This window comes from Staurois parvus, unplaced genomic scaffold, assembly GCF_062004578.1.
Source record: "Staurois parvus isolate SC_StPar_1 unplaced genomic scaffold, SC_StPar_1.0 ptg000358l, whole genome shotgun sequence".
NCBI classification, from domain to species: domain Eukaryota; kingdom Metazoa; phylum Chordata; class Amphibia; order Anura; family Ranidae; genus Staurois; species Staurois parvus.
Window position 1 is genome coordinate 3,289,764 of NW_028318154.1, and position 14,164 is coordinate 3,303,927.

Genomic DNA, 14,164 nt, shown 5'->3' on the forward strand with positions numbered 1-14,164 from the left:
GAATGAATGACACAGCCGTGTGAGGAGACAATCCCTAAAAACAGATGGAACATGTAACATCACAAGGAGATATGGACGCCAATCAAAGCGGCCCACATGGATTAAATGGAGAGCGTCTGTGTTGGCCTCAACTCTCGCTCTGGCCACGAGGGCATGGTCAGAGTGAGGACTGGTGCCAGCACAAACAATCTCCACTTAATCCATCATGTGGGCAGGTTTGAGCGGTGTCCATATCTCCTTGCGATCCTATACCCCAGGAGTGTTAGGGCGCCTGCTCCCACTCTCATCGGCGGGGTTACTTCATATTGCCTGACTTTGAGTGGCGCCACAAGCCTGTCACATGACCGGAACATGGAACATGCTTCAAAAGTGAACTTCGCTTTTAAAATATGGGGCCTCAAGTGTAGCGCCTGACAACCCCAAAGAACCCTACATAATATGCAGTAAATGTAATGCTACAGACAGCTTTCAAACACTGCAGATGTGCAACAGGAGACTACAGGCATGCTACAAGAGACTATCAGAGGCTGCAGGCATGCTACAGGAGATGTTCAGAGACTAGAGAAAAGTAGCATGAGACTGATATGGATCAAGGCTATTACATCCCCTCTACAAATCAAGGATAACACATTTGAGCTCCTTACGGCCCCTTAAAAACTAGTTGTTTCACATTTGATTTTTCTCTCGGCAAGACCCATTAAAGAAAGGTAAGAGAAAAAAAAAAAAAAAAAAACACAAGAGGAGAGCAATGTACAGTTTTTAAAGGAAACTTTTTTTCTTCACTGGCCTGAGTTTGCACCAAAACACAGACTAACTCTTCTGAAAATAAGGTGCAAAGGGCCACGTATAAATACCCACAACTTGTAGAATTGAAATTGGGTCTGTGGGCTCAGGTAGGGCATGAATACAAAGGTTGATCCCGCGATGCTGGTCCTCCAGGTGAAGCCACAGGGCTTGGACTCTAATTCTGCCATGTCTTTCTTATGGGAATCTTTGAGAAGGGCTAACATAACCTACAAAATCTCTCTTAGTAGGAGTAGGAAGAAATACTTCTTGAATAATCCTTCAAAAATAGGATCCTTATTGTTTTGGTCTCCCTTCAATGAGTCTCAATTGGCAGTGGTGACATCTGAGTTTGTCTGCTCTGTCTGTAGTGATCAAAAGTAATGGTCTATATTGAGCCTCCCAGGATACCATCTTGTGTGATCACAACAAAGCCATGGATTCACAGAACAGCCAAAAAAAAAAAAAAACCCTCAAATGTCTGGTGCCAGAACCATTGGAGTGGATTGGTTGGAGGTCTGGACCATCTTCACTCAAAAAAGTATCCCAATTTCACATCTCAGGCTGGAGCTATCACAGCATGTGTGTGTACCTAGCCATAGGTTCAAATGAAAATTTGTAAATTCTGTATAAACCTGTATTCTATATTGTATGCTTTGCCTATGTATTGTACACTGCACTCGTGCACCTTGCACTAATAAGATTTTCATTACATGTTTGCATTCCTTCAAGTCCTGATTAGAAATTAGCCTGCCTATGTAACACCCCTCGTTACCATAAAAGTACAATTGTAATATTAATGTGATAACTACGTAATAATGTGTATGAAAAAACTTCAAATGAGCCGAATAAACAGAACAGTTATTTGGACAGATGCTGAGTGTATCTTTTTGTGTCTGTTCCCTACTACTGTAGTTATTATTAACTTGGAACCACTAATCAATATGAGGATAGGAGTTGCCTATCTATAACATTTTCACTATTAATGTCCAGAACAGGTGGCAAGCTTTGTTTAGGAGGATATTTAGAAGTGATCCTGAGAATCCAAAACGAGGAGCCTGTGGAGATTTGGGAATTTGAGATAATCAGTCGGCTGAGGTAAGCCTTTGCTTACATTTAGCAATATCAGAATTCCTTGATCAGTAAGGCATTTTCGGGACAAAGGGTACCTATTTTACTCCCCTTAATCGAACTGTATTGATTGGTGATTATGTGTTATGTTGTCACTTTCTACTGTGCATTTGAGTGTTATAGATAAGAAAAGGAAGAATATTGCTGTTAACAGGTTATATGAAGCACACATCTGCTGTAATAGTAGATCTAGAGGCAAGAATTATAGGCACATCTAGAGAAGAGAAGGGACTGGCCAGTCATTATGGGCATTAAAGTAAGTAAGTAAGGGATTGAAAGGTAAGAGGATACCCTCTGAAAATGCCCAGCGCAAGAAGAGCGCTAGAGAATATATGAACCGAAGGTGTGGTTCTGCCTATACTGAGTCCCTAGATCAGTGGTGGGCAACCTTTTTTTTCAACTGAGCCAAATCTCGCCAAAACCACGATTGAAATTTATTTTGAGAGCCACATTTTTAAAACTGAAAATACATCCCCCATATAGTAATTCATCCCCCATAGTAATTCATCCCCCATATAGTATTTCATCCCCCATAGTAATTCATCCCCCATAGTAATTCATCCCCCATATAGTAATTCATCCCCCATATAGTAATTCATCCCCCATAGTAATTCATCCCCCATATAGTAATTCATCCCCCATAGTAATTCATCCCCCATAGTAATTCATCCCCCATATAGTAATTCATCCCCCATATAGTAATTCATCCCCCATATAGTAATTCATCCCCCATAGTAATTAATCCCCCATATAGTAATTCATCCCCCATAGTAATTCATCCCCCATATAGTAATTCATCCCCCATAGTAATTCATCCCCCATATAGTAATTCATCCCCCATATAGTAATTCATCCCCCATAGTAATTCATCCCCCATATAGTAATTCATCCCCCATATAGTAATTCATCCCCCATATAGTAATTCATCCCCCATATAGTAATTCATCCCCCATAGTAATTCATCCCCCATAGTAATTCATCCCCCATATAGTAATTCATCCCCCATAGTAATTCATCCCCCATATAGTAATTCATCCCCCCTATAGTAATTCATCCCCCCTATAGTAATTCATCCCCCATAGTAATTCATCCCCCCTATAGTAATTCATCCCCCCTATAGTGTCAATTCACTTACCTTTGCTCCGCGCGTTCCTCTCGCCGTGTTCCCGCGCCGTTCGGTCTTCAGGGCGGACTGTGAGAGGAGAGGAGTTCGTCACGCTGCCCCGCCTACATCCTGACAGCCAATGTGCCGGGTGCCTGAGAGGAGGGAGGGGAGCGGGCGCCCGGCACACAGAAGAGCCGCATTAAATTGTGTAAAGAGCCGCATGTGGCTCGCGAGCCGTGGCTTGCCGACCACTGCCCTAGATAAATGGATAGAGTGGACAGAGATCCACAATGTGTAACAGGGTTACCAAATCCACAAGGACTAAGAATTATGCAGATTAAACCACTAGAGGAAGAGCTTTCTATTTGAGCAGAATGGATGATGGGTGATAGGCAATGTATATTAGACATAAAGGAAAATTTTGATGTTAAAGTGTTACTAAACCCACAGCAGTAAAATCAGTCTGTATATGCAGTAAAGCATGCTTGATATACTCACTGTGGAACCTAAGGGGTTAATCCTCTGCATTGTGCAAAAATGCTGTTTGATCCCAACTTCTCTGATCCTGCCCTTTTTTCAGTGTTCCCCTCTTATCTACTAATAAGACATATCGTGTGAAGACACTCTGCACATGGATAGTTTGGTGTGTATTGCTAGAGGTGTCTTTTTTTCTTGGGAGAGTGCATGTGATCAGCACAGGGCCAATCAGCACTATCCAGACAGAGGTCAGGAGTTCTGCATCCTCCTAGAGTAGAAAGAAAACTCCTCCTACAAGCTGTAACCAGTGCTCTACTGAACAATTATAGAAGTCACAAGATTGCTCTAACTGCTGAGAAAAGGTATTTAGCAGGTTATATTTACTTAGATAATTGCATTTCTATGTTCTGTGGGAGACCAGATAGAGTGAATGCTGGTTCATGGGTCAAGTAACACTAAGTTGTGGAATTAATTTAGAGTAAGGCACCATAACTAGTACATTCTAAAAAAACATGGGAAAAAAACAAAACAGAAAATGAGAGTCAAATTGTATAGAAATAATATAATTCTTGGCCCTGGCCCAAACAGAATATTTTATATGTGATCAGAGAAGGAAGATGGGACGAGCACTATGGCTGCCCATCTGATCATAGGAGCTGGAGTGAGTTAAGTATGGGATTACAGTATGTGATGACGGGATATCATAGAACAAAAAAAGGAAAACTAATTTCAGTAGGAAAACTTTGAAGAGAGTTAAATGAAAGTTAGAGAATGAATGATTTGCATGTCTTGTGTAAAAAATTGGAAGAATGTAAGTGAATTTTGAGAGATGATCGTGTATGTGTGTGAATGGGTGTGCTGGGCATTTTGGTCCTACAATTTTTTGTGTGTTTTGTAGGTCTGTGCAGATTTCCCCCCTCCCTCCTTTTCTCTTTCCCATGAGAAGAATGTGCTAGGATGAGACATGACAAGGACACAACCATTGATATGACTACGAGTTTTCATAACGTGTCGGCTTAATTAATCTGATACACAATGTGATTACAATAATCACAGTAAAATGAAGGTTAAATTTAAAAGTACATATAGTATAAAATAACAAATTAAATATCTTTTGATAGTGGAAACCGTGCATTTAAAAAATTGAAATGAAGTGTTCAATTTTATTAATGATATAGATATATTTTAATTGGTTTAGACAAACTTTAGTTGGCTTCTTATTATTATTATACAGGATGTATATAGCGCCAACAGTTTGCACAGCGCTTTACAATATAAAGGGAGACAATACAGTTACAATAAAAAAAAACAAAAAAACCAAGAGTATAAAAAGGGCCCTGCTCATAAGAGCTTACAATCTAATAGGGTGGATATGGGGTTACTTTAGGTTAACATGAGGTGGTTGTATTGCATGGATGGAATACATGAGAACTTTTTCTATAAAACTGAAAACTAAAGGTCTTATAGTAACTTGATGTGTGGTGCATGATGTAAGAGTAGTATATAAAATTGCAGAAACATCTCACCAAGTCCACACACCCCGTTAGGATAGAAGCCACATGCAGCCGGCAGTTTTATAGTTTTTTGATCTGGCTAATGATTTTTCTCTTTTTTTCATATACATATTGTTGGTACTTTTTGTTTTTATTTATTTTTATTTCTGAATCCAAAGCAGAATGTGTGGACTGTTAAATGATGCGTCTCTTTCCCTTGTAAGTGAAGCTGAAGAAAAGTTTGGATTTAAGGACATCTCTTCATGACCGCACGGTATTGTTATCATATATTATGTTGTGACATCAGGAAAATATGTAAGATGTAAACTAAGAACTTGTGTTATCTAGCTAAATCTAACAACAGAGCATGCAAAGAGAAATTATAATATTGCCAGGAAAACATTGTCGTCTTTTTAGAACATGAAACGGGAGTTCTTACACAAAGAGCATAATAGAAAAAACAATCCATTGAGATATATTTCATGCAAGCTGGACCCAGTAATGACGGATTCACCCGGCTATATCAAAGTAGTAGCTGCATGCAAGATGCTATTAGACAAAGGTACAGACATTATTTTGGTCAATTATACAATTGATAGTCTTTAATAGTCCCACATTCTGTGCAGCAATTATTGCAAACAGCCCAACTAAATATTTGTCTAATGCAAGGTTCACAAAATATGAATTTGTATTGTTGTTTATGTACAAAATCTAACAATGAAAAAGGTGTATGATGAAGTCAGACACCCTTTTACCTGTGTAGCAGGAGGCTGGAGACAAAGAAAAACCACGTGTGTTATATTGATGACGTAGGAATCAGCTGCTGTGAGCCCAGTGCAGGACACATTCCTTAAAGACCCAGATATTTGATTTTTTTGTAGATTTGATCCTGGTTTTATACCGAGGATGGCTAGACCCATACTGAATATGCAGTTTATCACCCAGAAGAACACTCTGTATTTAAAGTAATTGGATCCTTTTCCCCAGCTCAAGAAGCAGAGATCCAAGCTTTACCAAAGCCTGTGAGTTATTAAAGAGTATACATTTATGTAGATAGTAGAGAATTAGAGCGCTTTCGGGGTGGCGTATGATTTTGGTTCCATTTGAAGGGTTAAAAGTTTTTTACTCCGACAGGTAAAGCAATCAAGCATGCAAAGTTAATTTATTGGTTTCTTCAGCCTTCCAGCTTCTTGTTGAGGTAGCCATACTAACATTAAAAGTGCACACATTGGAAGCAGACTAGGTGACTAAAAATGCTGCATTACAGCCCCAGACACTTGCTGGGTCTGTGCAACTCACAGATTCCACCCTAGTTCTGGGATTAATAATTAAACTTTGAGGGTGCCAGAACAAGAACAAGTGGTCCACAGTAGAGGCAACTTATGAAGCAGGACTTTGGAAAAAGGTGATCTTTTAGGTCTGCCAGCTACACATTTCCCTTCAGCTTGACACATGGATCATGTCAGCAGTCAAATGCAGTTATGGCTGCCTTAGTAAGTGAGCATGGAATAGCACCAGGTTTTATCACAGTTGTTTTTAAATATACCGCTTCTTGTTTTACCTGTTACCAAAGACGTTACCAAAAAACTGAATATCCCTTCCAGAGATTACAAAAGGATATATCCAGATGCCCAAGAACGAGTATGCACTGGTCTGTATGGACATGTTTTCTGAATGGCCAAAAGTTTGGCCAGTGGAAAATGCTACTGCAAAGGCCACAGTAAAGAGTGTTATCAAAGGTAGTTTGTAAGTACAGAACCCCAGAAGCTAGACAGAATAACAGAGGAACTCATTTTATAGGAGATTTCTTACAAGACGTTTGAGGCTTTATTCTACAGCCCCTAGCATCCACAATGTAGTTAAAAAAGTAGAGTAACTAAGGGGATGTCTTAAACTAGAAAACTATGGCCTCAATGTATTTATAGGTTTTAATCCCCCAAGGGGATATATGAACTCTCCCTTTGAGATTTTGTTTAGGAGTGTGTTGCTCACTTGCGTATATTTTTCTCAGCAGCTGAAGTCCTCTACTCAGATCTCACAGAGAATGTTGCTGATTTCTTAAGGTTTTTACAGTTTGGAAGAATCTCATAAACTAAAGCCAGGTGACTTGTGGATTGAATATGGAAATGAGGAAATGGTTGGAGACGCAATACAGAGTCTATTTCATGTACAGTTTACAACACTTGAAGGAAAAGTCACCAGGAGCTAGGCCAGACAATGCAAAAAATGAAAGTATCTCTGTGTTTAATTTGGTTTCCTCTTGGAATAACAGTCTGGGGTACTATTTATTCAAATGCTTTCATAAATATATTAGTAAGTGATAAAGGTATATTTAATGTCATTTGAAAAGTTGATCAGCCATGTTGAAGTCATATTGTCTTTTATATGTCTTCCATTTTATGTAGAATTGTCTGTTTAACTATGCTGATAATTCAGCATGTCCACAATTAAGATACAAAGCCATTCTGACCACAAGATCTGAGTGTACAGACAATTACTCTGTAAATATTTCTTATCAATCATTTGCTTTCTATGTAAGTTTTAGTCACAATAAAAGGTCATTTTGCAATGATATAGCTGCTCTCAGCTAATAGATTCTCCCCAGTGGAGTTTTCCTCCTAGGACAGGACTAGTTCCTATAAGGAGGCTCCAGGTGAAAGATCATAGTACGATAGTTGTGGTCTGTGATCAAAATGTAAAATATTGATTAAAATAGCGGAGATGGTAAAGGAAATTTGTAAATTCTGTATAAAATTGTATTCTATTTTGAATGCTTTGCCTATGTATTGTACACTGCACTCATTGAGCACACTGCACTAATAATGTTTCCATTATGTTTGCATTCCTTCAAGTCCTGATTAGAAATTACCCTGCCTATCCAATGACCTTTGTTACCATAAAATACAATTGTAATATTATTGTGATACCTACGTAATCATGTGTATAAAGAAAAAAAACTTCAAATGCGCAGAATAAACAGTGAAAAAAAGATGCTGAGTGTATTTGTTTGTGTCTTTTCCCTTCTGCAGTAATTATTAATACGGAACCACTAATTAATATGAGGATAGGAGTTGCTTATCTCTAAAATTTTCAGTATTAATGTCCAGAACAATAGGCAAGCAATGCACCGCAAACATGACTGCCTTAAATGTTATGATTTCCCAAACAGGGAATCTCAAACATGACAGACTGGTTCCAGGTCCTCCAGAAAATGTAATTCTCCAATACTCTGTGAATTCATCGTTTCGTGTTTTATTTAAAACTGGATTCCAGGCAGATAAAAAAAGACACCAATGAATTCAGCTCTACATTTACTAACAACCATTAACCACTTCCCAACCACCCTAAGCAGATATACTGCTACAGGACGGCAGGGGTGCGCAAAATCACGTATATATATATATGTGATTTTGTTTTTCCGGGTAGGGGGCACGCGCGCCCTACCCACTCCGCCATTAGGGGCCACGGCTGTCAATCACTGAGTCCCGGCCGGTAAATCCCCGCCGGCGCCCGGTAATTACCGAGCATCTTCGATGGAGAGGAGGACTCTTTGTTTACTAACAGTCCTCCTCCCTGTCCGCTCGGGTACACTGCTCTGGATGGCTGTGCACAGCACAGCCATCCAGAGCAGTGTGATTAAAGTAAAGCCCAAACACACCGCCCCCTATGTAAAACACTCCCTGCACACAACTAACCCTTTGATTGCCCCTCATGTTAACCCCTTCTTGCCCAGTGCCATTAGTACAGTGTTAGTGCTTTATTTTAGCACTGATCACTGTATTGGTGTCACTGGGGATGTCAGTGACACCAAGTCAGTTCCCCTCAGTGTCTGAACGTCTGCCGCAGTCCAGCTATAAGTTGCTGATCTCCGCCATTACTAGTAAAAACAGAAAAAAAATTCCAGTGTCTATACCGCCATTTGTAAACACTATGACTTTCACATAAACAAATTAATTTACACGTATTGGGATTTTTTTTTTTTTAGCAAAGACATGTAGCAGAATACATTTTGGCCTAAATCTATGACATTTGATTTTTTTGATTTTTTTACTGGACATGTTTAATAGCAAAAAGTAAAAAATATTGTTTTATTCTCAAAATTGTCTCTTTTTTTATAGCGCATAAAATAAATAACGCATAGGCGATCAAATACCACGGAAAGATAGCTCAATAAGTGGGAAGAAAGGACATAAATTTCATTTTGGTGTAGCGTTGCATGACTGCGCAATTGTCAGGTAAAGTAACAACACCGTAACGCAAAAAATGGCCTGGTCAGGAATGGGGGTAAATCCTCAAGAGGGCAAGTGGTTAAATGGAAATATTTTATTGCAATAGTCCCTAAACTTAAGAGAAGTCTGGGTTTGTTTTTTTCCCCCAAATTACACTTACCTAAGTGGATGCAGCATTGGACTGCATCTGTCCCCCACTGGCTCTAAGTGGGAGAATTCAGCGATCACATGACAACTGATTGCTGATTTCTCACCAGGACTGGCTGAGTGACGTCAACCGACAGTGGCCTTCAGCTCGCTGTGAGCTGAAAATGGGTTACAGGGGTGCAGAAAGAACAGCACTCCTGTGATCCACAGGAGAAGTACAGCCAAAACAGCTTTGGCTGTACTTCTCCTTTAACCTGGCATCCATCTGCACAGTACTACTCAGACTGGGAGAGGTAGATTCAGCACTGGAAGCCAACCAGATGTATCGCATAAAAAATTTCTGAAAACAGGCAAGCTTGCAGGTGGAGAGATGACCTAATCTGTCTGCTGTTGCTCCTAACTTTCCAATCAACAGACTGGGGACGCCACTGTAATTCTTAACTGTTACAGAGAAAATGGTGCCAGCCTACTGGCTAGGTTGACCTACAGAGCTGTATAAAACACAGGAATGAATAGACAGAGAAGAAAATAATTTGGTAAAACAGGTCCCTTATAGATATTTCATGGTTTGCCTGACGCTCAGCTTTAATAACACTTTTTTCCCCTTTCTTAACTCTTTTCAATCAATTTTCTTAATTCTCCCGGTTTCCATGAATAACCTATACATACAGGAGTTCTCAGGAGTACAAACCACAATGGTTCCTGGAATCACACCAGCCTGCCTGCAGAAGTCAACCAAGATCAGTGAGGGCTAAACATCTCCAATTCCCTGAACAAGCAGAGAAATCTGAGGGTCATATGGAGGTAAAAGCAAAACCCTTGTCTGGCTACAGTACAATAAAATAACTGGAAAAGCCACAAACTTTGCTTGCCAAGCATTTCATTAAAAATTACCCTAATGACATCTTTATACAAAAAAAAAAAAAAACACTACCACTGGAATAAAAGGGAACTAAAAGAACTGTATGTTATAGACATTATTCAGTGGTTACCATTTTTGGAGTTAAAATCCGTTGTCTGAACTTGTCGACGGTCTCTTGCCCTGCACTTTCCCAGGCGATGACAAAAGATTGAATTTTACTTGGGTCTAGGTGGATATTCTCCAGCTGCTGACGTAAGACTGAGGCTTTTAAATTATGATGCACGGCCTGAAAAAGAATGTACAATGATTGTGGATGTTTATTTTTGTGTTTGATATGCTCAAACAAATTTGCAATATTTGAAAGCTCAACTCCAGGCACAAATAATTAAATATATTCCTTAATAGTCACACATTTATAGAGTGCACTGTGTGTGCACTGGGCTGCCTGCAGAAAACTAGAAGAGGGGGTGGATACAAGTAACAGAAAGTGAGGGAAAAGCTGGGGAGGCTTTGGGCCATTATTGGTCACATGGCTTGCTAAGACACACCACAATTTTCCTTTTGACTTGGAAAACAACTGATTAAAGCGCAGCTCCACCCAAAAGAGGAAGTTCCACTTTAAAGACTGATCCCCCCCGCTCCCCATTAAGGATTGGCACCTTTGGGGGGTGGGGGGGAGAGTGGGTACCCAAATTTGACAGGTACCCGATCCCACTTCTGCTCCGATCGCCTAGGCCAGGGGTAGGCAACCTGAGAGCCGCAGGACTACAAATTCCATCATGCCTCTGCAAGTCATAACTGTAACTGTCAGTTTTGTAATCTTTGCAATGCATCATGGGAAATTTAGTTCCACAACAGCTAGAGAGCCACAGGTTGCCTACCCCTGGCCTAGGCGATTGGAAGTGGAAGGTGTCCTCCCTTCCTCCCTCCCCGTAGTCTTTTGGGACACGTGACAGGTTCCAGAAGACTACAGAAACATTCAGGAAGCACAGCGCTACTCGCGCATGCGCAGTGGGTACCCGGCTGTGAAGCCGCAAGCTGTCACAGCCGGGTGCCCACACTGAAGATGCCGACGCCCAGGGAGAGAAGATGACCAGTAAAACGGGCTGCAGGGGACACCCGCGGGACCGAGGGACAGGTGAGTGTGTGTGTTTTTTAAAAGTCGGCCGCTACAATTTTTGTAGCTTTTGTGTAGACTTTTATTTTTTGACAGTGTGAGTGGAACTCTGCTTTAAGGTGTACTTCTGGTGAGGATGTTATTGTCTTGAGTGCTGAGACTTTCCAAGAAGTTGGGAATTTTTACCAATATAGCCAATCCCTACCTATTACACTTATGGCGGGTCAACATGCGTTGTGTTGAGTGTGCCCGAACATCTTGTCAGTAGGTCAAAAAAGCCCGCAAGACAATACATGCATGCTGAAAATACATCTGTTTCAATATGCCGAGAGGCAGGTTTGTTTATTTTGGCCACATTTGCACATTGGAGTGCCAATGAACTAAATGGCAATGCATTACAAACAAAAACTGTATGGAAAATTCAAATGCGGCATTATACAGCTCATTGCTTTCATTTGAATGAAGTGCCTAAAGCATAAAAAAGGTTATTTTTTTGTAACGCAGCTCATCATAATGCATAGTGGTGCACAGGTGTGCTGGTAAGATGTGTTGGGGTTCTATAAAGAATGAATGGTACTACAGAGCACCAACACTGGTGCACAACAGTGTGAACCCATGCATAAAGTGATTGTAAACCCATATTTTTTTTTTTAAATAACAAACATGTTACACTTACCAGCTCCTGGGTTCTCTTCCCCACCGAGTGCTCCTATAACAAGCTGCCTGCTATGGGGGAACTTGTGTGTCCACTGACATACAGAGCGTGGCTCAGACCCGCCCCGCTCCCTCCTCACTGGCTGTGACTGGCAGCAGCAGGAGAAAAGGACTCTCACTGCTGTCTCTGAGCCTATGAGGCGGGAGAGAGCCACTGCTCTAGTGCACAACACTATATCGAGATGAGCCGTACTCAGAAAAGAATGCATTAAGGTAAAAAAAAGCCTTCAGTCTTTAGAACCACTTAAACAAGGAATAGAACTAATGACACAGCAACCAATCAAGTTCTAGCTGTCATTTGTCAGTGCAAACTACAAAATGAAAAAGCTAAAACATTGCTTTCCTCATAATTTAAATTGTTACTAAACCCACAACAGTAAAATCAGTCTGTATATGCAGTAAAGGGTGCTTGTTATACTCACTGTGGAACCTAAGGGGTTAATCCTATGCATTGTATAAAAATGCTGTTTGATCCTGACTTTTCTGATCCTCCCCTTCTTCCAGTGTCTCCCTCTCTGATAAGACATATCATTTGGAGACACGGCACATGCTTAAGTTGGTGTGCATTGCTAGAGAGATTTTTTTTTTCTTGGGAGAGTGCATGTGATCAGCACAGGGCCAAACAGCACTGCCCAGACAGAGGTCAGGGGTTCTGCATCCTCCTAGAGAAAACTCCTCCTACAAGCTTTAACCAGTGCTTTGCTGGACACTGATAGAAGTCACAATAATGCTATATACTGCTAAAGGTATTTAGCAGTTTATATTTACTAAAATAATTGCATTTCCGAGTTCTGTGTACTGTGGGAGACCAGATGAGCAGATAGTGAATGCAAGGTCCTGGGTTTAGTTACACTTTAATACACCAGCTCATGTGAGCACAGTTAGAATTGTTAGGCTATGACATATTTACAGGAATGAATAATGCATTCAGCATTTTTCAGATTACTATTCACATGATTTTAATATTTAATGGAACTGTAAAATATTTACTCATCAGGCAGTTACCATCTCCCTTTATGCTGTAACCCATTAAAGTCTTCTGTGCTTAATCGCAGAATAATAAAGCATAAAAAAACAAGAAATCTAAAGTTAACCAAAACAAGTCCAGAAGTCCTAAAGCACAAACAAAAACAAAAAACAAAAAAAACAAAACGATCTACCGCTGTGCTCTCTATAACAATGAAATAATGACAAAACAAGTGACAGGCAAACTGACAGATCACAAAGACTGAAATCTCTTATATAGCATTGTTTGGAGAACCATAAAATCCCAACTGCAGCAGGAAATTGAACAGCATTCACTTTTTATTTTAACAGAAAAGTTTGTATTAAAACGTAATATATGTAAAAATATAGCCGGTACAAAATCCAAGAACAAAACACAAGAAATACAGTAAAGGAAGAGGATCAAATGGAATCCAACCATGCAAGCCAGATTTTATCATATTTGGCTGGCCAGTCTTTACACATATATACTGCTCAAACAAATGAAAGGAACACTTTGAAAACCCATCATATCTCAATGGGGAAAAATATGATGCTGGATATCTATACTGATGTAGACTGGGTAATGTGTTAGAAAAGTAAGGAAGCCCCATACTTTGATGGAAATGAAATTATCAACCTACAGAGGCTTGAATTCAAAGACACCATGAAAAGCAAAGTGAAAAAATTATGCAGCAGGCTAGTCCATTTCGCTGAAATTTCATTGCAGCAACTCAAAATTGGTACTCAGTAGTTTGCATAGCCCCCACGTGCTTGTATGCATGCCTGACAACGTCGGGGCATGCTCTAATTAGACGACGGATGGTGTCCTGGGGTGTTTCCTCCCAGATCTGGACCAGGGCATCACTGAGCTCCTGGACAGTCGGAGGTGCAACCCGGCGGCATTGGATGGACCAAAACATGATATCCAAGAGGTGATCTACTGGATTCAGGCCAGGCGAGCGTGGGGGCCATTCAATGGTATCAATTCCTTCATCCTCCAGGAACTGCCTGCATACTCTCACCACATGAGGCCAGGCATTGTCGTGCACCAGGAGGAACCCAGGACCAATTGCACCAGTGTAGGGTTTGACAATAGGTCCAAGGATTTCATCCCAATAC

At 40.4% G+C, this 14,164-nt stretch overlaps 1 protein-coding gene across 3 annotated transcripts in view; it reads right to left on the reverse strand.

Moving 5' to 3' along the window:
• The window catches only part of COMMD10 (COMM domain containing 10), a 516,815-nt gene that overhangs the window by 455,492 nt on the left and 47,159 nt on the right, over positions 1-14,164 (reverse strand). For all 3 annotated transcript variants that reach the window (XM_089684828.1, XM_089684829.1, XM_089684830.1), the window contains exon 4: positions 10,358-10,513. In XM_089684828.1, the coding sequence (XP_089540954.1) occupies positions 10,358-10,513 (156 nt within the window). The remainder of the gene's footprint in view (positions 1-10,357; positions 10,514-14,164) is intronic.